Genomic DNA, 21,607 nt, shown 5'->3' on the forward strand with positions numbered 1-21,607 from the left:
TTCAAATTTTTATGATATCTTCAATTTATATTTCATTCAAAAAACATTATCATTTTCTCAAAACCACATAAAATCGTATTATATCGATAGAGACAAAGAAATAAAAATTTAAACATTACAATCAAGATTTATCTCGTTACATTACACGAGTAACTCTTCTAACGTAATTTAATAGATGATACGTTACCCTCATTTAATTTGGTTGTTCAAGTTTCATTAATAGAAGGGAGGGGTCAACCTCATGCCTCTTCTCAATTATTTGAGGGACATTTAGTAAACTTGTCTATTCATGTAGCTTATCTTTATCTATATATGTATATAGGGTTGGGTTCACGTGAGACCAACCTGTTTTTGTGAGACCCNAATTATAATTAAGTATTTTGTTTGAACATAACAATTATCCTAATTATATTTGATTTTTTATATTTAAATGAAATATTTATCTTGTATTTGATTATATTTATCCACAGTTAATTACACGAATTAAGGCATAGAGCTTTAATAATTTGTATTTATACACAATTTACTTGTAATCTTGAATTTTAAGTAATGTGGATTAATAAACAGTACTTCATGTATAAAAAATGGTTTTTAAAAGTTTTGTTAAATGCTTTATAATATAGTATTGATAATTGATTCATTCTCTTAGAAACTCAAGTCATCATTCCAGGTTAAACTTGTCATTTTTATTTTCAATCTTATTTACATTCCCCTCCTGAACCAAACAGCTCCTAAGTGTCGTCAGGTTATCTCACAATAACTTTTATTTAAACTAATTTCGGCATATTGTTACTGGAAGAAATCAACCCTGATAAAACTCAACATTCACAACTGTTGTGTATGTCTGGATTCGAACCCTGGACAAATGAGATATTCCATCACAAGCCCAGAATTTCAACCACTACGCCACAACCCTTGTAGTTCATATCAACTTTTTTTGGGTTTGGTTTGATCGAATTATCAGTTGTTTCTCTTTTTTTGAGGCCAGGTTCGATCAATTTACCAATTGTTGTTTCTTACGCATCCCTAACAAAAAGTGGCGAGTCAACTTTATTTTATCATTGTACCTCGTACTTTTGAAATTTCCAATTTTTGTCATTCTATGTTTCCTAATATTCTTTGATAAAAATGCTTGTCGATCTGAAGAATTTGATCTCGTTTTTTACCTTTTACAATTCCCAAGAGGAGAAAGAATGCAACATAGTCGGATGTTATTGTGACGTAGGACAAAGTATCATGTATGAGATATAAGGAAGGAGAAAATGGCACTGATAGAAAAACAGATACTGAAGTGTTAGACCTTGTCGACGTTGTCGTAGGCTTAATCGATTGTCCCCATTCTCCATCCTCAGCAAAATTTCCCACCGATTTTTTGACGAAAGATGTTCGACTTTAGTTATGAGTTGCACATAGTATGGGAGATTCTTATGTATATAACCTTAGTCGAGATTTTAATTAAATCAACGACATTCTCATAAGTATAAATCCATTTTTCTTATATAGGCCAAAATATTATGAATCTAACTAAAAACTCATTTAAAGTCATTTACCTAAATGACCCCTAATATGATGTACTGTGGTGTAACTTTCTAATATTTATCGTATATTAATACTAAAAACTAAATATAAATTTTGATTAAGATCAACAATTTCTGTTTCAAAACATGTAATCATGTGTATATGTATATAAATAACTAAATATTCAATCACAAGGGTGGTGTCTGATTGGTTTGAACTTGGCTCCAAAGGTTAAAAGTACCAGGAGTGTTTCAGGTTCAAATCTAATAAGGAATAAAAATCTTCCTGTGGCCACGGAGGTTCAAATGTGGTGACTCCAAGCTATCTGCAAAGCAAGTGGTCGCCTTGAGATTAGTCGGCTCGTATAGCGGGTTGGATATCCAGATTAATAAAAAAAAATCTAAATATTCTAATTTATGTTGATTTTATTTTGAAAAAATCAAATGGTGCGAAGTGGTTCTCCAAAAACCAAGGTTCTAAATGACATGACGGAGAGGTTAAACCTCAAGCCTTACTAGTTACCAGCGAAGCCACGGCGTTTTCTAAGACGTGCCTTAAGGAGGGACATATATAGTGTTTTGAATAATGTAGCACACGTAAAATTCATATAAACTAAAAAGGAAAGAAGAATCATCGATATCCAATATATAGAGCTTATAGAAAATGATATCAAGGTGTAAAATCGAGATTAAATCTCTTCGGTCCCATTTGATTTGCAGGAATGAAAGGATTTGGGGGAATCTAGATTCAAATTCATTCCAATGTCATGTTTGGTTTGTTGGATTGCCCAAATTTTAAATCTTAGGTTTTCCTTTGGTTTGTTGGAATGTCCGGATTTGAAATCTTTTAGGATTTAATCAAAATTCTAAATCCTACAAACATAGGATATTGAAATCCTTGGCGGGTGTTCGGAATTTCATGGACTTTTTTAGGATTGTATGCAATAAAGTTTTAAAAAATGTTTAAAACATTTATTGTGTAATAATCGATTAATAAAAATTTAATTTAGTTATTTTTAAAAAATATATAGTTTTTTTATAAATTATTTATAAATAATGGAATCCGATTCCATTTCAAATACTACAACCCACACGCACAAATGATTTCAAATTCATTTCAATTCAAATCCCTCCAAATCCAAATCCTTAAAAAACAATCATGCAAACCAAACAAGCCTGAATGGTTTGAAGAGATTTGAATTTCATGAAAAGATTTGGAATTTTTGGTGTGTTTGGGGTTTGTAGAATTTGTAATGGAATTGATTGATTACTTAATTAATTTCTTTTTGTTAATTGATTACTTAAAAACAAATGTTTTAACACATTTTAGAACATTTATTACATAAAAGTTCTACGAAATCCCATAAAATACCAATTACGCCCATAGGATTTCATGTTTGTGGTATTTCATTGAAATCCCGGGTTTTCAAATCCGAGAAATCCTTCAAACCAAACATGAGATTGAAATGAAATTCAATTCCAAATCTCATCCAATCCTACGAACCAACCGGAACCTTAGAATTTAAACTTACTGCTTTCTCCGGTTTTCAAGGAATTCATATTTGACTCTTTGCGTATTAGAATGAGAATAAATATTTACCTATTTAGGCATTAAGTTGTTAAGTTTCTTATGTTTATTTAAGTCGCAGGTCTCAATTCTCATACATAATTTATCCTTACAAGTTATATATTAAAAATACCCACACCTTAACGTGTTGTAACACACCATAACACATTGTAACGTTTCATAATGCGTTATAACGGGAGTCAAGCCTTAAAATGGAGCTATAGGGGTTAACTTGACGTCCATGATATGCCATAACAAGACCATAATGAGTTATTTGGAACTAGGCATTTTAATGGCCAAAAATCTTACCTGACTACCTTAGATTATAACTACTTAGAAGAACATCATATTAGGAAAATCCTTCAGGCAACATAATGCATTTTTCTTTCAGTGAGATAACATTGATAAATTACTAAACTACCCATATAAAATTTGATCCCTAAAACCTTAACAAAATGATTTCACCCACCTATGCTGAATCAATTGTGTCATTAAAAGTAAAATGAAAAATTACACCAAAATAGAACAAACTTTCACCTAATTTCTATTTTGGGGAACCAATTTTCAAAATCGTCATTAAAAGATCTTTATCAAACTTTTGGTTTCATTTGCCAAATTTGATTTAAACTTTAATGTTAATACAGATTGGTTAGATATAAAAATCTTGAATGTGATATTTAATATTTATTTTTTATTGCATCAATTAATTTTTTTTATTAAATTGATTTTTTTATTTTGTATTAGTAAAAAAAATAATTTTTATTGTAGTAATTTGAATTATTTTTTTTAAATTCAATTTGATATCGAATTAAAAAACGATATTTTGAAATGAAAAATAAATTTTATTGCATTAATTTTTGAAAAAAACGAATTTTAGTTATTTTTTTATAATTATTTTGCAAGTTGAATCCTCAAAATAGGAATCAGGTGCAAATTGGTTCCCCCAAAATGACATTTTTAAAAGTCGGTTCCCCAAAATAAAAATCAGATAAAAATTGGTTCCATTTTGGTGCAACTTTCCCAAATTAAAAACCCATTTCCAGGTAAAAATAGAAGAAATCGGGTAACAAAAACTTGTTGAAATATGCAAAATGTTATATCATAAAAGCATTCAATAATCATCAAAAATGGAAGCCCAAACGGCAAAAAATTGCAAGGCTTTTACCAAAGAAAGCAAAGAATAAGAGAAGCTGATTTTACCCTTGAGTTCAAAATTCAAAGAGAGACCTTTTGGTTCACATTCACACCTAAACAGATTTCGAGTTCTAATTCATTTTACCGATCAACTCGTTGATTTGATCCTCACGGTTTCCGGAATCACCGCCATCCCTAAACGGCCGTTTCTTACCTTGCAACGCCTTCTGCGGCTCGTTCAGACTGAACGGACACAAAAAATTGCAAACCTCCTTGAAATGTGGGCCCACATTTGCAATCTCTTTTACGATGTCTTCTATGCATATAATTCCATGCTCACTCAGTGCCTGCCAAAATCATCAACTCGGTGAATATCTAATGTCTTAAAAATGCAGAAACAACGCGATCATATATAAAACGCCATACCTGTTCGATGATGTTATTATCCGTCAAAGGAAATATCTGTTTGTTAACTTTTGCCAACCCCTTCTTGTATATCAGCTCATTCATGCTCTTGAGGTTTGGATATCTTTAGATGGTCAAAATAGACAGGTTTAGAATATTATTACCATTATAATATAGCACCCCCTGGAAAATCCCCAACGTCTGTGGGAGACACTCAAACTGATGACCTATGGACAAGAGCTCAAGGCTAAGCCATTATTTGCCAATTGAGCTGGCGCTAAAGGATGGGAGCTGTTTGGTTGGTTTTCCATCAAATCCTGTACAGATAAAATTGTCTGTATAAATTGGGAAGGTTTTTCTTCCGGAGGATTTTTTCAGAGCGTGTTTTTTAATTGAGAGGGGCAGATTTGGAAAAAACTTGGCTTTCTGCATAAACCTCCCCCTAGAAGTTTACTGAATAAGTCATTTTCTATATCATTGAACCACTACCAAACAGTCATATGTAGCTGACCGAAGAAACTGCGAGTCCCATCTCATTAAGCTTATTAACCTGCTAACAAACAGACCCTTAGAAGAATTAAACAATGCAATCACTTGGATCTGTGACTTACCCGTAAGTCACATACGGCTCCACTTTCTGTAGAATTTCCAATATTCTGTTATTTGCTTTGACAAAAACACCACTGAATATTCTTCTAAGTCTCAGAGAGTATAAGAGTTTCCTTGTCTGTGGATGCATGTCGCTTTTACTGAAAAAAAGAACACTAGGAGTAATTAACTACACAAAAAACAGAAAGACTACAATTTCACATGAACAGTTGCCAAAAAACAAATATCGTCATCGGTGACAGACCCCTGTATGCGGATGACAAAAAGAAGCTTTGATTGCGGGAACATGGATGCTTTTATTGGTCGTTTTCCCCTGTGTTTCATTTTGATGAGATCAGACTCCTGAATAAAAACCTCAGTTAGTTATGCTAAAACCGGGAAAAAAATTGAGCAAACAAACCATCAAACAAATATTAATTAGCTGAAGTTAATATGTATTGGTCCATTAAGACTCTTTTTTGCAAACCAGCTGATAAGCTAGCTGTTAGCTGATAAGCTAGCTCATGAACTAGTCACCTTTGGTAAAAACTAGCTCATAAGCTATAAGACAATGTAGAAAACATAAAAGAACATGCTGAAAATTTAAATGACTTAATTGGCAGCAGAAGTGGAAAAAAGCCATCGGAGCTTAGTGAAACACTACTTGAAGTAGTTTTCCAAAAAGCTAGCTTATGGCAGACCAAACGAGATTTTTTCGGTGATGTGAATGTTTACTTTATCACGGAATTCTCTGATAAACTGTTCTGGCTTCTTGATAACGAAATTATCACGCTTAGATTTCTTCACCCTTTGCTCCAACTGCTCCTTCCTTCTATTCGCCCAGTCCTCATTGCTTTTTCTTTTCTTCAATACAATCTCGGACACATAATTTAGAGGCTTTGGTTCCTCATCAGCCATGACGGTTGAAGCTACCTGATAAAAACAGAAGGCCATATAAGAGATTTTGCATGTGGCACCTAATATACAATTAAGTAGAAGAAGTTATTAAACAATTGTAGTACATTATACATGTAGGTTCTACTTCCCAACCACAAATACTGAAAATTTGACCATCAAACCACTTGGTTTGTGGCACACCAGTTAAGGCTCGGAGATGTAGTTGAAATCTCATCTTCCCCGGTTTGAATCCAGGTGCTGCAAAAGCCCTTGTGGCCATTGAGGTTCCCCTTCCGTAACTCCAATCCGTTCATGGTCACGAGGGGGATTAGTCGGTGCGCATAAGCTGGCCGGGATACTAACGGTTACCCAGAAAAATTGACCATCAACACAAATATTTCTAGTATCATGAGTTTCTTCTATGGTGCCTTAATGCAATGATGCCACAACCAAATACAAGTAACGGCATTTAACTAATACCTATGCGACTCGAACTAACTAAATCACTATAACTTCGAAAACTCTATCATCTCAGGGTTAGGGTTATACATTCCTTGCACCCTGCACAAAATTGAGTTAGAGTTTTACATTCCTTGCAGCAGTCACTACTTTTGAGGGGAGACGCCGGGTTCGTAAGGTTTTAATAAAGGGAATGATTAACTCCTTCATCTCATAATTAAGGGTAGCATTGGAAAGTACACAATTACGTCTGAAAGTAGACGCTTACTTTTGGACAAACTAAAATAGAATTGTGAAAACTTATTTCGGGAGGGTGTACAAACTTACCAGTAACCACTAACTGCTCGTTTTTGGCTGGTTGGAACGGAAAGGGAAATGTTCAATACCAGCGAGACCATAATTCCAAGAAAATCATTGATTTGATTAAGAAATCATGATTAGATATCTCACCATCAATGAATATAATTTACTTTAGGAGGATTCGATCAAAATTAACAAAATAATGCAATCTTACACGACAATACCAGGTACTGCTAATAAAAGGGGGACTGTTTACATACCCTACCATATTCTGTTGCTAAATTCTTCAGTTGGAAATGTAACAGAGCCATAGAAAACTAAGCCAATAAAGGTAAATTATAGTATTCTGTAGTCAAAGTAAACAGGAAAGAGTTCCCATTGGAGAGTAATTCCTAAAAGGGCAACTCCAATCGTACCCTACCGGCCAGCAAAGAGAACTTAATTTTGCCGATAATGATGAGAAAAGGAAAATATGACCACCTCCTGTTCAAACGGCATTTAAACAAATGATAGAGAAATCGAACATCACGGCGTCCTGTTTACAACGAATATTGCAGCTAGAAAACACTAACAAAACCTCAAAACATAAACCATTTAAACAAAGTTCTTGATTCTTTAAGAAATTACAAGAGTGAGAATAAAAACAACAACAGAAAGTTACGTAGGATAATTTCAATCACAAAACTCGGCTACCAAATAAGCAGACATCTGTTTTCTCAACCGTAAAGAATAGAGAAATCAAATGTCGATTATGAAGAACACAAACCTAGATCGGAAATCACCGAGTGATACGAAAGCTCTCTCCGCTGCTGCGTATTGCGGAATGACGATGGTTGGAATGTAAAACCCTAACCCTGGTATTCAGAGTGGAGGACGCAAGTAGGGTAAAAGCCTAACCTGTCTTCACGAATGTGGATTGTGGAGAGAAGAAAAGAAAAAAAAAACGAAAAGAAAAGAATGTGGTGTAAAAGAAAAAATTATATATTTAGTATTTAAGTCAAAATCTATAAAATAAATTATAATTAATTTGATCAGATTCTTTATTTTATAGATTTTATTATTAATTATCTATATTTATATTATCTTATAAACCAAATTTTTTAAAAGTTTTAAAAACAATTTTTAATATACAAAGTCTTAAAAACAACTCATAATGCATTAAGTACTACTACTTTTATGCATTTAGTTTTAAAATCTCTTAATATACAAGTAAAATAACATATAATACAAGTTACCGATGCACATTATTACTTATTCTTTTCATGTTTACAAGATATTTTTGACACATTTCACTCATGTCTTCACCCTCTCATCAGGCCCGTTTTTGACATTTTTTAGGCCCTGGGCGAACATAAAAACAGGGCCCCCACTGCAAGAAACAAGACTTTTAGCAACGACTTTTGTTGTCGCTAAAAGTCCGTTTATCATTAGAAAGAGTATATAACAACAACATGTCATCGCTATAACTTATGAAACATGTCATCGCTAAAAGGCGCATCGTCAAARCTCAMTTTTCTTGTAGTGACCTTCAGTAATAAATGTTTTTCATTAGTATAAAATTGAGTACAAGAAATGTTAATAATTTACTRAGTAAAAAAATCTTATTTATCTATATTATAGATATATAAGAGAGTACTTAAATTTACGTACTTCTTATTATGTAATTTCAAACCAAGAGTATAGAAACTATGGTTGATAAATTTTTATAAAAAGTAAGAAATTTTTACTTTATAACAAGAAATATGTGTTATTTTGATACAAAAAGAGATTTCGTGTTAATGAAATAATCATGAGGTCAATGAGAGATCAATAATAAAGAAGATTATCAAGGTTTTTTAGACAAGTAGACAAATGAAGATTAATAAGAATATGAAAGAAAATATGATCCATTGAGATCTAGTAAAAATAAATAATGAATTAAACATATAATATGCAAGTTCAACAAATGATTGTTTGAGCACTTAAATAGAATCTTGTGGTGTGGTGGAATCTCAATGAAAGATACATAAGTCAAACAATTGATGAAAATATTTAAATTCTATTTTTCTTTTTTTTTTTGCTCAACTAAAATAAAATGTTAATATTAAAAGTTTATGGAACATGACATATATAAGAGACATTACTAAATACATCTAGTAGAAAAAATTTATTGATTAATCACAAAATCATGAAACACGTCATAAATCATAAGAACAATAGATTAATTGTAAAAAAAAAGTAAAATATTTTATGTAGAAGCAAAAATAGATAACAATAGTCAACAAAAACAATTAGAACAACATAACCAATAGTCAATAAAAATAGAAATTGATAAAAATATATAACAAAAATATATAGCAATAGCAAGCACATGATCTTAACGTTGAATTGTTGAAGCACGAAAATAGTCAAGCATATAGAGATAGCAATAGCCAATATCATTGGACCTTGTTGGAGATAAAAAAAAATTATTGGGACAATAAACAATAGCATATAATGAATGATCAATTTATTTTTTTATTTTCTTCTCCAATGTAATTAGTTGATATATTTTTGGGCCCTTATTATCTACTAAATTATTTTTGTCTCTTATTATATGCTACAATTTTTTGGTTTCTTTAATTTATTAAATTATTTTAGACTACTATATACTTTAAGGGGAAAATTTGGGCCCCTTATATTTTTGGGCCCTGGACGTACGCCCGTGCCGCCCTCCCCCAGGGACAGCCCTGCCTCTCATATATCTATGTTTTCTCCTCATCCCCCAATGTGAGATTCAAAATAATATTCACCATGAGTTATTCATTCATCTCTTATTCAATTGCTTTAGAACTCACGGTCTCGCTTTCGATCTCTTGATTCTTTGCCCTTTGTGTAAATCGAACATATTTATGGAGTCGTTTAAATATGTTGGATTTTAAATGTATTGGATTTTAAACTCTCATGTAATTTTTTCATCGATAAATTGTAATTGGAACCATAACTTTATTTTATTCAAATTGTATTAATATGTAAAGATCAATTGTAACTTATATCATCGTTAAATCTTCTCTAATAAAACCAGTGAAACTTCAAAATCATTAAAATTCATGGCTCCCGCTGCATTGCGTGGGTACACAACTAGTATTATTTAAATATTCTACACTTTTATAATCTCAATACACTTTTTTTAAATACATATAAAATGGTACTAATCCAACCCTCGTTGGTGGGATGAATAAAGAACTAGAGGTGAGTTATTATGCAATCTTTTACATTTATACAACCAATACAACTCAATCTCAACCGTCTATTTAATTTGATAAATATGTGATTTCATAAAGGTTTTGATTGTTTTCTAATATAAATGATTAATCATAATTAATTAACTCTAATCATCTTACATGAATATTCAAATCATAATAAATGAATTCTCATCATTTTCATAAATATCTCAATTGATTGGATTGCATTGGTTGTACAAATTGACATGGTTGCATTTGAAATATACCCTAAAGAACTATTCCTCTTCGTTGTCTTTGGATTTTTATAGAATTTTCTATAATTGGAGTTTTCTCCATTATTATCTATTTTAGAGAATGAGATAGGAAAACTGTTGGAGTATTATAGATAATAAAAAATTATCTTCTCTATTTTAAAGAAGCTGTTGGAGATCCTCTTATAAAATATGGAGTATGCTTTATTTTATTTAAACTTCGTACCCTATGGTTTTCAAATTTTCAATTTTTACCCTTCTATGTTCCATTTTATCGATTTTCATGTTGTGTATAAAATTTTATATCAAAAACGTATATTCATTATAGAAATACACTTTTATGAGTTACTCCTAAATGACGCACTAAAATATCGTTGGTTGAAATTGAGGAATTGAGGATATGGTTCTGCAGTCAAAACAATTTTGTCACTTTCCTGTATCAATCGAACGACGACCCTTTCAAGCGTTTCTTAAGGACCAATAGATGTGAGATCGATAGATACATACTCTTTGACAAAACTTACTTCATGCATCAAATTAGAATTTTGTCTAAACGTTAAGAATTGTTAAAATCTGTGACAACAACTTTAGAATTTTGATGGGTAGTTATGTAAAAGATAATGTGCATCCAATGACATCAATTACAAACAGTAGAAATCGTATATATTCAACTGTGTTCATAAGTGTTCATATATGTTCAATTTTTGTTCATAATTGTCACAAAATGTTCACATATATGTTCAATTTATGTTTACAATTGTTATAAGTGTTCATATACTTTTAATTTGTGTTCATAATTGTCACAAGTGGTCACATATATGTTCAATTTGTATTCATAATTGACACAAGTGTTCATATATGTCAATTTGTGTTCATATGAGTGTATACATATCAATTTGTGTTCATAATTACCAAGCCACTCGCTTTGATTATTTACTTCACTTTTTGATTTCAAACTTCGACTATCATCATAAACAATTTTAACATTCTCAATGTTGTCGTGTTGTTTTCCAAATTTTTTGTTCATAATTGCTTGAACGATAACAAACACTTTACTAGCGGATCTCCTCCACCAATCGCAAATTTATAAATATTAAAAATGGAAGATCAATATTGAAAAAAATGAAAAAAAAATCACAAGATCAATATTAAAAATGCAAAAATCATGTGATTTTATGGATCTTATAACTCCCAATTAATGATATAGGAGTTACAAAAGAAATACCCATATACCCTTAACATTGAATTCTTAGATAGTAAAGAACTTAATACTAAAATGAATTGTGATTAGTCTAAAAGATTTATAAAATTAACACAGTAATTTGAGTTTAATATTTAAATCTTACATTTTTTTTAAGTATATAATATTTATACATGGTAAGTGCAACAAAAAAACTTACACACCCTCCTCGTTTTTTATGAGGTTTAAACCCCTGATTTTCTAGGAGGCCAAAGACTATGATACCGCTAGACCAAAAGTCATTTGGTATCTTACATTTATTTTGTAAGACAAAAAAATTGAAATGACAAATATTTAGTTGTCATGAAAGAGCGAAACTAATTGGTATTGGCCTTAAAGGTAGCGATGAGCGTGGTGGCATTTCACTTCAAGTAAGATAACCATGATTTATCAAGATATATGGCCATCTTTTATTGTCATAAAACACTGTATATTGTATGAATAGAAATATGGTTGGTTTCGTTCTTATCCCTCTCACTTACGAATTAATCCCTCTATCTTTTAAGTTTAGAGTCATGATTAGCAATATAGCATCACGATAAGGCAAATGATTCGATTGATCTTGTGTATATTGTGGAGGTCATGGGCAGTTGTTTCGTAACTTTGATTCAGATCTTTGTAAAATTTGGCACTAAAATTTTAAAATACTCAATCTACACGTTTTTTTGTATGGATCTTGGTTGTGGTTACATTTTATTCTAATGTCTGCATGGTTTATGTAACCACTTGGTCACAACCATCAAGTAGTATTTGCAAAGCACAACGACAGATTGGAACGTGGGTGTTTTGATCCAGATGACTCTAAAAAACTAAAAACTTACCTTATATTTATTATGTTGACAAATCTAGTTAAGCTTATTGACCCAGCTAAAAAAAACTTTACAGCGTGCACTTATTGATCCCACGCACCCATTTGTCGCCTCTGACTCCCTTCACTCTTTTCTTGCGCGCTCGCATGCTCTCCTCCAGTCATCACTTCCCCAGTTACACCTGGTCACCTACTTACTTACACTCAACTCTTACCACCTTTGACTACATATTTCTGAACACACAACTAGTGTTATTTATATGTTTGTAAAGTCATGATTTGATGTGATGTGTTAATTACTTGATGTTATTTATATATTTAGAGTGATGGGTTATCGTTTAATTGAGTGTAACTTGTTTTATTATTTCCCTGGAAAAAATAGAACCGTTTTAAAAAGGAAAAATATCAACATTTGTATCCAATAACAATACTATTTTGCAACCTATATTTACTTCTTCGTTGCCTGCATAAATTTTGGTTGGGATTTTATTTTTGCTTGTGTAAAGCTGAATGTAATCGCCAAAAAATTATTGAATTCACCACGGCATACTTGAATTTTACAAAGATGCCATCTACATTTAATCTAGTAATGAATATATTATATACTACACAACTTAATAGCACGTTAATAATCTGAGGGTCGTATTTTTCTTTCTTGATATAAAAAAAATCATACAATTAATTTCCAAATAAAAGTTATATGTTGAATACACTATCTACAAAAAATATGTAACATATATTGCTTTAGAGCATGTTTGTTAGCAGCTTAATGTGCTTAATAAAACTCACAACTTATTTGATTTAGTTATACATGATTGTTTGATAGTGGTTTAATGATGTAAAAATCGACTTATTCAATAAGCTTTCAGGGGAACTTTTTTTTTTTTTGCTTGCAAGAAGTCAAGTTTTTTTTTTTTCCGTTCTAAACCTACCCCTCCCAATTAAGAAATACACTCCTTACGTCTATGAAAAAACCTCCCAAAAAACCTTCTCGATATACATAAACAACTTTATCTACACAAAAATTAATGAAAATCAACCAAATAACCCCTTAGTTAAACCCATTTTATAAGTATGATGCAACATAATAATGGTATTGAGTTACTAAGGGGCCGTTTACCAAATGCTTACTCGGGTAAGCGCTTACCAAGTTATATTACCTTACTGGATGAATATAGCAATGACCAAGAATCTTACCCGGTAAGAGCTAGGCAAAGACCGAGAGTCTTACTCAGTAAGTGAGTGCAATGACTCTTACCATGGTCAGCTCTTACCGGGTAAATTGTTGCATAAAAAGCCGTTTTTGTTGACTAAAATCTTACCAGGTAATAAATAATAGTATTGAATTTTCCCGATAAGTACTTATCAGGTAAATGTTTGGTAAACAGCCCCTAATTGTAAAAAGTAAACAACGTATATCGTAGTTTGCAATGCAAAACAATTTTAAACGAAACATGAGAATGTAAAAACAAAAGAACCATTATGTATAATACTTTTTATAGGATTTATTCCTTTTTTATACAGTATAGAAGTTTTATATATAACAAGTAATGATTTAACTTATATTAATTATAAGAGAAGTTTGGCAGAAGTTAGGAATGATATATGGAAGTTGATGGTATCTAAAGTAGTAGTTGCATTGCATATGATCAATTTTTTTTGAAGTATATAATATTTATATACGGCAAATGCAACAAATAAACTCATACACCCTTCTCACCTATGGTGAGATTTGAACCCCTGACCTCCTAGAAGGCCAAGGGCTACGATACCGCTAGGACAAAGACCCTTTGCATATGATCAATTTATCGATATGGTGATGAACAATAATTTACCTGTTCGTCAAACCTACTGATATCAAAGGCCTTATAGATCATATTAAAGATCAAGAAATGAATCCATGTTCATTCTTGAGAGAGCGTTGTTGTCGATTGTATCTTGACAACTTTTTTTTCATTTAATCTTGTTGAGGGTTCTTTTTTCCGATTGTCTTTCCAATCTCGTATCTTAGTTTTGTTTGTCTTGTATACATATCAAATTCACCATTGTTGACTTATATTTATTGAAAGAGTGAACCAGGCATGAGAATGGGACAGGGATGGGGACCCTGATCCACATCCATGCGCCCGATTCCAACCTCCGTCCTCATTCCCGTCGGTAAACATGTTCTTCTCTCTGATTTAATTATCTTGATTCCCATTTCCACCACTTGATACGTAAACCATAGTGGCAAAAATAGAAACCTTTATAAACCATTCAGATAAAAATCATAATTTACTCTTATTTTAAAGGGTGATTTTATACATATCATTTTTATATCAGAATCAAGTCAATTCAACATTGATAATGTAAAACTGAGTAAAGAAAAGAAAGGAAAATGAGGGAAAAAGGAGGAAAGTAAAAAAATTCGTGTTCTTAAATTGAAATTTTTATAGAAGATATAAGAAGAAAAATAATGATAAGTTTTTTCCGAAAACTTATCCTCTTAATATGGGATGAAAGAAAAGAAAATAAAAGGAAAGAAATTATAACCTTTAAATTTTTTTTATTAAAATTACATAATTACCCAATTTTTCATTTAAAAAAATATATTTTAAAAAAGTATATTAATAAAAATGAAATATTTTCTTTTATTTTTCTTCTATTTAAAAACATGATTTTTTTTAATTTTCAGAATACAAATAAAAATATATATATATTTTTTAATCTTTTCATTTATTTTTCTTTCTAAATTTGAAAACACAATGTTGATGTCAATATATTTGACGAAATTAGTAGGTAAAAATATATTTATATATACTATATTATAAAGTATTTGACCAAAAACCCTTAAAACTCATTTTTTATACATGAAATAATGCTTATTTATGCATATCACTTAAAATTCAATATTACAAGTAAATTGTGCGTAAGTACAACTTATTAAAACTTCATGTTTGAATTCGCGTATCTAACTGCAGATAAACATAATCAAATACAAGATAAATATCATATTTTAAATATAAAAAGATCTAAAATACAATTAAGATAATCATTAAGTTCTAACAAAATACTTAATTATTATATTTTATAAAAAAAATATTATCAAACCAAAAAAAAAATTGATAAAAATTACATAAAAAATAAAAAATTTTAATTAGTTGATTTGACATTAACATTGATATACATATTTTTAAAATTTTTACGATATCTTTATATTTATATTTTATTTAAAAATAAAAATTTTATTATTTTTTTAAAATTATATTAAATATGATTAAAATAAAAAATAAAATATTAAAAACAAGATGAGTATCATTTTAGTTTTAATAAACGAGAAAAAAGAATAAAGAGTGTTGATGAGTAAAAACGTGGATAGGATGTTTGTTGTTGTTCCAGAAGTATCCATCCTGAAATATCTGCAATTTAAAAATAAAAATAATATTAAAAAAATCAAAGATAAAGGCGGTGGAAAAAGTTTAGTTTTTTTGAATGGCCACAAAATTTCTGCAACTTCGATATCAATTTACCAACTGCTATTCACTCTCTCTTCCCCTCCTCCCTTTAAAATTTCGCCATTTTCAGTCTGTAATTGTGCTGTCTTTTCTCTTTCTCTCTCTCTTTCTGCAGCCCCTAGTGAAGGAGGTGGACAGGGAAAAGACTCCTCTTACCGACGTTCAATCACCCCACCATTCCTCCGACCTCTGCTATCTCTCATCTCATCTCATCCCTAAAATTGCCATTAATTTATTCACGATTCCAAACACACGACGTTCGATTTCCGTTTTCCGTTTTCCATCCTCGTTATTGCGTATTAATTCCGGTAAGACTGTTGTTTTTGTGGTGTCGAATTATTCGATGTTGATGATGATGATTGTTGTATGTGTTTTTTTTTTTTTTCATTCCAGATCTGGATCGATTCTGAAGGATTTCTGTAGAACGACTTGATGTATGCGTTGTTTCTGCAATAGATCTCGAAAGAATTCTACAAGTTAATCGAGAAATGTCGCTTTTGCCGAAAAGCGATTCGATTCAGATTCGTGAGGTGTGGGATGACAATCTAGAAGAAGAATTCACATTGATTCGAGGTATTGTTGATGATTTTCCTTACATAGCAATGGATACCGAGTTTCCAGGGATTGTTCTTCGTCCCGTCGGTAATTTCAAAAACAGCAACGATTATCATTACCAAACATTAAAAGACAACGTCGATATGTTGAAATTGATCCAATTAGGGTTAACTTTCTCCGACAAGCAAGGCAATCTGCCGACCTGCGGAACAGATAAGCATTGCATTTGGCAATTCAATTTCCGTGAATTCAATGTGAATGATGATGTTTTTGCAAACGATTCGGTCGAGCTTTTGAGAGAGAGTGGTATAGATTTTAAGAAAAACAACGAAAAAGGTATCGATGCACGGAGATTCGGGGAGCTGTTAATGTCATCAGGGATTGTTTTGAATGATAATGTGTATTGGGTGACTTTCCACAGTGGATATGATTTTGGTTATTTATTGAAGGTGCTGACTTGCAAGAATCTACCTGATACACAAGCTGGGTTCTTTAGTTTGATCAATATGTATTTTCCGACCATTTATGACATTAAGCATTTGATGAAGTTCTGTAATAGTCTTCATGGAGGGTTAAACAAGTTAGCTGAACTGTTGGAAGTGGAAAGAGTTGGGGTTTGTCATCAGGCTGGTTCAGACAGTTTGCTTACTTCTTGTACTTTCAGGAAGTTGAAAGAGAATTTCTTTAGTGGTTCATTGGAGAAATATGCTGGTGTTTTATATGGTTTAGGTGTTGAGAATTGACAGTGCTTTGCAATTGCTAAAAAAAATATAAAAAAAAAGATTATAAAAGATGGTAGTTGTATCAATGTATGTTAAGTTACAATTTGTGTTGTAATGGCACCACAGCTTGTACACTTCTTGAGGATAAAAAAGGTTACTTTTTGATTTTTTCTGTTCTCTCTTATGATCTCTTGATGTTTTGGCTTCTTTGTTTTACAATTTATATTTCCTTAGCACACAACAACGCAAGCTGGTTCAATTGATGTCTCTTATATGATTTTCTATACAAGGTTTTCTGGTTTCATGGTGAATCATCTCTAATTGGCAGTGCAATTACTTTTTTGGCTGGTTCTGTTCTATTGTTTGTTCTACAGGTATGACCCTCCTTTCTTTTGCCAATCTGGAAGGAAGGAGGATTAGAACCTGCAATCCCAAGAGGTATTGTTCTGTTCTTCTTTGATTTTCGTATTTAGTTTCTTGTCAGCATTACACGTTGGTGTTGTGCAGACTCGTGGGCATAGCATCATATAGTGTATTCGATAATTGTTTCTTGTTAACTTGTAGCATTTTCATACTAAAAAGATGTTATTTTATCTTTATATGCACTCATTTTGATGAAGGTAACACATAATTGTAACCCTCTCACTTATGACCAAGGCTCAACTTTTCACGGGAAATATCGTTGTTTAAATTGGCATGGGTTTTGTTAACGGTTATAAGTCATTTTGGTTCTTGATAACTTCTTTTTGCCAAATTCTGTAAATTTACACCCATGTACGAGTGTGTGTTTCATTTGTCGTGTCTTTTAGTTGTTTTCTCATTTTTGGGAAATCGTTGTTTGTGTTGCCATTTTCAAGCTTTGGCAACTTTGGTTTTCATCTGTGCCTGTAAAGAACCTACATGACCTATGATCTTTGATATATTTCAGATAGGTCTTGTCCCGAATGCTTTTTTGGTTGCAAAATTTCTGAAAATCTCACTTTATGGCTGCTGTCAACAAGCTTTTGTCTTTATTTCACGATACATATAGCTGTGTGCATGCCTGCTCTTCAATTCTGCGTGTGCGTGTTAGTTTGTTATAAAGGTCTCATAAAGAGACTTGAAGTTTTAGCTTCAAAGTAAAAAAGACCAATAATCTTTGAGAAAAGGTTCTTGGTTTTATTTATAAATGGTAATGTATGAAACAACTCTGTACCTAGGTCATAGAAATGGCTCATGGAGGTTATGTTAGATGTTGAAGCTTGGCCATGGATGATTCTCTCTCTTGTTCCCAAGTTGCTCCCCATCTCCTGCAAGAAGGGTCTGTTATTCTGTGTCTATCTATAATCCATATCATGATAGCGCTTTATATGTGTTACCGTTTGTTGAAATTATGGTGAAGTTGGTAAAAGGCAAGAATAGAATTCACAGGCATCATAATCCTGACCTCTATAACACAAGCGAAATCTGCATACAAATTATCCGTTTTGTTACATAACAGCAACCCAGCTGACAAGTCGAGTTTGATGCAAAAACTGGTACCATGTTGATATTGTACAAGGTCTGGTTTTAAGGGAATATTTCGGGGTTGTTTGTTTACCTCTTAATAGTTTCATTAAGAGGCAACCTCTGAATCATTAAGAGGTGAATCTTGTTTGGAGAAAAAAAGTCTGCCTCTTAATGATTCTAAAATGATTTTGTACACGGGATCTCCCTTAACCATTAAGAGCCCTAATTTCATTGTACACAATTACCAAACAATTATATTTCATTTTGCATTTTATCATGAGAGTCTCTTAATCATTCTGACATTTTAATCATTCTGCACCAAACCATTCAGCAATTACCAAACAACTTTTCGTCAAATCAGATTATAGTAACTCAATAAGAGGACATTGAGTGTATTAATAAACCAGCTGTAAGGTTGGAAGAGCAAATTAGATACATAAAGACTAACCCCATTTAAGGGTTGTGGGACCAGTAGTCATTACAACCAACGGCCATTACAACCAATTTGAAACTGGGAGCAGTAGCAGCTGGCGCAGGGTGGAAGGAAAGAATGAGAAGTCTCCCGAAGAATGTTGGTTCCAAATCTGATACAACTCATGTGAAGCTACCAAAAAATAATGCCATATCAACATTAAAGGTGTTTTTGGCAGGACTTTTATGTGTAACAAAACAGGAACTGAGTGGAATGTTCCACCGTCTACGTAACAAAGTGGAATGGATCTATATTTTACTAAATGTTGAACAACTATTCAGTTATGTCCTGTCCTATCTGAATATCAAACGTACCCTAAAAAGAGCAGATACTCTTTTAAAGGTCCATCAAATACAATAATGGAAATCTGATGAGTATATTCAGGAAAAAGAACTTCTAGACACTCTCATGTGAGGCGACACTCGAATATGTGTTAACTGATCTACTTGCGTCGTTGGAATTAAGTTGACACAGATGAAATAATGTAACGATCATCACAGCTTTCCATGAGAAAGATAATTAGGAAGTCTAAGAAGGGCAAAAAGGTGGACCAAGGAACCTACGGTTTCATGGGTTGTGGGAAATAATGTGTTCGGTAATTCTCTGGCATGTCTACATTGTTCCCAAACAAAAACTACCATGAGGTCCATTCTCTTCAACATGGAGATAAAATGAGTTATGCGTGAAGTTGTATTACATCGGAACATAATGAAACATGAAACAACGAATTGAATACAACATTAATAGAAATTTGAATCGGCATGACTAATTGTCAAACCAAGATATAATCAATTAGAGACTATTTAGCAGCTGCTGAATGATTTGGTGCAGAATAATTAAGCGATCAGAATAATTAAGACAATCATGATATAGTGTAAAATGAAATATAATTGTTCGGTAATTGTTTACAATGAAATTAGGGCCTTTAATGTTTAAGGGAGGTCCATGATACAGAATCATTTAGAGGGTTTTAGAACCATTAAGAGATAGATTCTTTTTTTACTAAATAAGATTCACCTTTTAACAATTTAGATCTCTTAATAGAACTATTAAGAGGTAAACAAACATCTTAGTCTTTCATCTGTAGTTCTCTTTGTGTTGGAAACTTTTAGTTCCGTAATCTTATAAACTGGCAATCGAGCATTCTCCCTCCCAAACCAATCACGAAATGGTAGGTCTTCTGTCGTCAAATTGAAAGCAAGGTTGAATCTAATGCTACTCCAATACAATTTGGTAGTCATTTGCTTCAATTGATCATGAATGATCTCTGCTACATAACAAAATGGAAACTAGGGTTCTTTCAGTTATTCAATTCGCATACACCGTATTCGTGGAAACAATTGCAAGTTTCAGATCCATGTCATCGTCTTACTTTATGAAGCTGAGAAGAATTTGAAGATCAAGTTGCTACAATGGTGGTTATCAATTCAAAAGGTTGAGGATCTCAATGTATTGAACCTGTAATAATCACCTGCGACTACGTATTCTGCCTCCAACTACCTAAGCTTTTCTGATTAATATCGATATACAGATCTACAACAAAATTAGCCAGAGAAGTGATGCAAGTTCAGGATTAAGCAACAAATATACAGCTATCAGAATGAAAACCTGATCGATGAACAATTCAACAATGAGCGATCGATTGAAGATCAAACCATCTCGACTCCTCGAGTTTGCCCCGATCTATTGCGGAAACAAAAGAAGTTCCACAAACTAAGAGCGATCACGGCAACTGAAGCGCCGACTATGTCGGCAACCGCGTCTTTGGTGGAAGCGCCGGCTGATTTGAAGAAACCGAGCTCGTCAGCGACCTCTTTGGCAGCGCCAACGGTGAGAGAAAGGATGCAACCTAGTGAGATGCTGCGGCGGCGTAGGGCGGAGTATCTGGTACGGGAAGCGAGGAAGGAGAAGATGACGGTGATGAAGAAGCAGAGAAGGAAGTGCTGGAGCTTGTCGTATGCTAACCAATCGTCCCCATTCTCCATCTCTGGCAAAATGGAGGTTGGGGGGAGAAATGTACGAAAGATTCCAAGACGGGTGGCATGAGAACCGGTTTGGAGTGAATCGGTTAAGAACCGGTTTAGAGTGAATCGGTTAAAAACCGCATATATTGGCCAGTGGTCTCGGTCGTTTTATTCAGGCATTTTCCAGCAAATGGACTGAAAATGCTTTCTAACAAAGACCGCGTGAACGCTCGGTCTTTCTATGCCATCAACTTGACATCGTCGTCACCTTCAAGATAGGGCCTCTAAACAGGGACGGACCTACTTTGGTGGTTATGGGGTACATGTCACCGTATTATTCCTCCGTTGAAAAGTAAAAAAAATTAGATTCTGAAAGGCGCAACCGTATTAATCTGTCGTGTATCATCGTATGTATTTTAAAACTTTACGAGAACAAATTTTATTTGATAGAGTTGGTTTGCAAGGCTTTTATTCCACCACAGACTCAAGTTCGAATCGTACAGTGTCATTTTCTTAGTCAAATAGTGTCATTGATAGAAAAAA

The 21,607-nt window shown here is 32.5% G+C and overlaps 3 protein-coding genes across 5 annotated transcripts; 1 reads left to right on the forward strand and 2 right to left on the reverse strand.

Moving 5' to 3' along the window:
- Positions 1-4,256: 4,256 nt before the first annotated feature.
- On the reverse strand, positions 4,257-7,793 carry LOC112509463 (60S ribosomal protein L7-1-like). Of its 2 annotated transcripts, XM_025114434.1 has the most exons (7): positions 7,634-7,781; positions 6,621-6,669; positions 5,947-6,144; positions 5,477-5,574; positions 5,235-5,372; positions 4,645-4,747; positions 4,257-4,565 (listed from the first exon to the last, which is right to left on the reverse strand). In XM_025114434.1, the coding sequence occupies exons 2-7, from the start codon at positions 6,657-6,659 to the stop codon at positions 4,350-4,352; spliced, it is 792 nt and encodes a 263-aa protein (XP_024970202.1). In that variant the 5' UTR covers positions 6,660-6,669; positions 7,634-7,781; the 3' UTR covers positions 4,257-4,349. The 2 variants fall into 2 exon arrangements, with proteins under 2 accessions (XP_024970202.1, XP_024970203.1); XM_025114435.1 differs by lacking the exon at positions 6,621-6,669 and having other exon boundaries at positions 7,634-7,793.
- Positions 7,794-15,838: 8,045 nt separating this feature from the next.
- Positions 15,839-17,313, forward strand: LOC112508835 (probable CCR4-associated factor 1 homolog 6). Its single transcript, XM_025113629.1, has 2 exons — positions 15,839-16,171; positions 16,257-17,313. The coding sequence occupies exon 2, from the start codon at positions 16,352-16,354 to the stop codon at positions 17,159-17,161; it is 810 nt and encodes a 269-aa protein (XP_024969397.1). The 5' UTR covers positions 15,839-16,171; positions 16,257-16,351; the 3' UTR covers positions 17,162-17,313.
- A 3,215-nt stretch (positions 17,314-20,528) lies between these two features.
- LOC112510149 lies at positions 20,529-21,437 on the reverse strand. Of its 2 annotated transcripts, none has more exons than XM_025115463.1 (2): positions 20,709-21,437; positions 20,529-20,610 (listed from the first exon to the last, which is right to left on the reverse strand). In XM_025115463.1, the coding sequence occupies exon 1, from the start codon at positions 21,083-21,085 to the stop codon at positions 20,750-20,752; it is 336 nt and encodes a 111-aa protein (XP_024971231.1). In that variant the 5' UTR covers positions 21,086-21,437; the 3' UTR covers positions 20,529-20,610; positions 20,709-20,749. The 2 variants fall into 2 exon arrangements, with proteins under 2 accessions (XP_024971231.1, XP_024971230.1); XM_025115462.1 differs by having other exon boundaries at positions 20,529-20,633.
- Between the last annotated feature and the right edge of the window lie 170 nt (positions 21,438-21,607).

The sequence above is a fragment of the Cynara cardunculus genome, assembly GCF_001531365.2.
Source record: "Cynara cardunculus var. scolymus isolate 2C chromosome LG 3, CcrdV1, whole genome shotgun sequence".
NCBI lineage: Eukaryota > Viridiplantae > Streptophyta > Magnoliopsida > Asterales > Asteraceae > Cynara > Cynara cardunculus.

Excerpts from the sequence above, each read along its gene's own strand:
- LOC112510149 (XM_025115463.1), bottom strand. The coding sequence starts at position 21,085 with ATGGAGAATGGGGACGATTGGTTAGCATACGACAAGCTCCAGCACTTC.
- LOC112509463 (XM_025114434.1), bottom strand. The coding sequence starts at position 6,659 with ATGTATAACCCTAACCCTGAGATGATAGAGTTTTCGAAG. Across the intron at positions 5,575-5,946 it reads TCAGAGAATTCCGTGATAAA|GAGTCTGATCTCATCAAAAT; the intron begins GTAAACATTCAC and ends GTTTTTATTCAG. Across the intron at positions 4,566-4,644 it reads ATAATAACATCATCGAACAG|GCACTGAGTGAGCATGGAAT; the intron begins GTATGGCGTTTT and ends TGATTTTGGCAG.
- LOC112508835 (XM_025113629.1), top strand. The coding sequence starts at position 16,352 with ATGTCGCTTTTGCCGAAAAGCGATTCGATTCAGATTCGTGAGGTGTGG.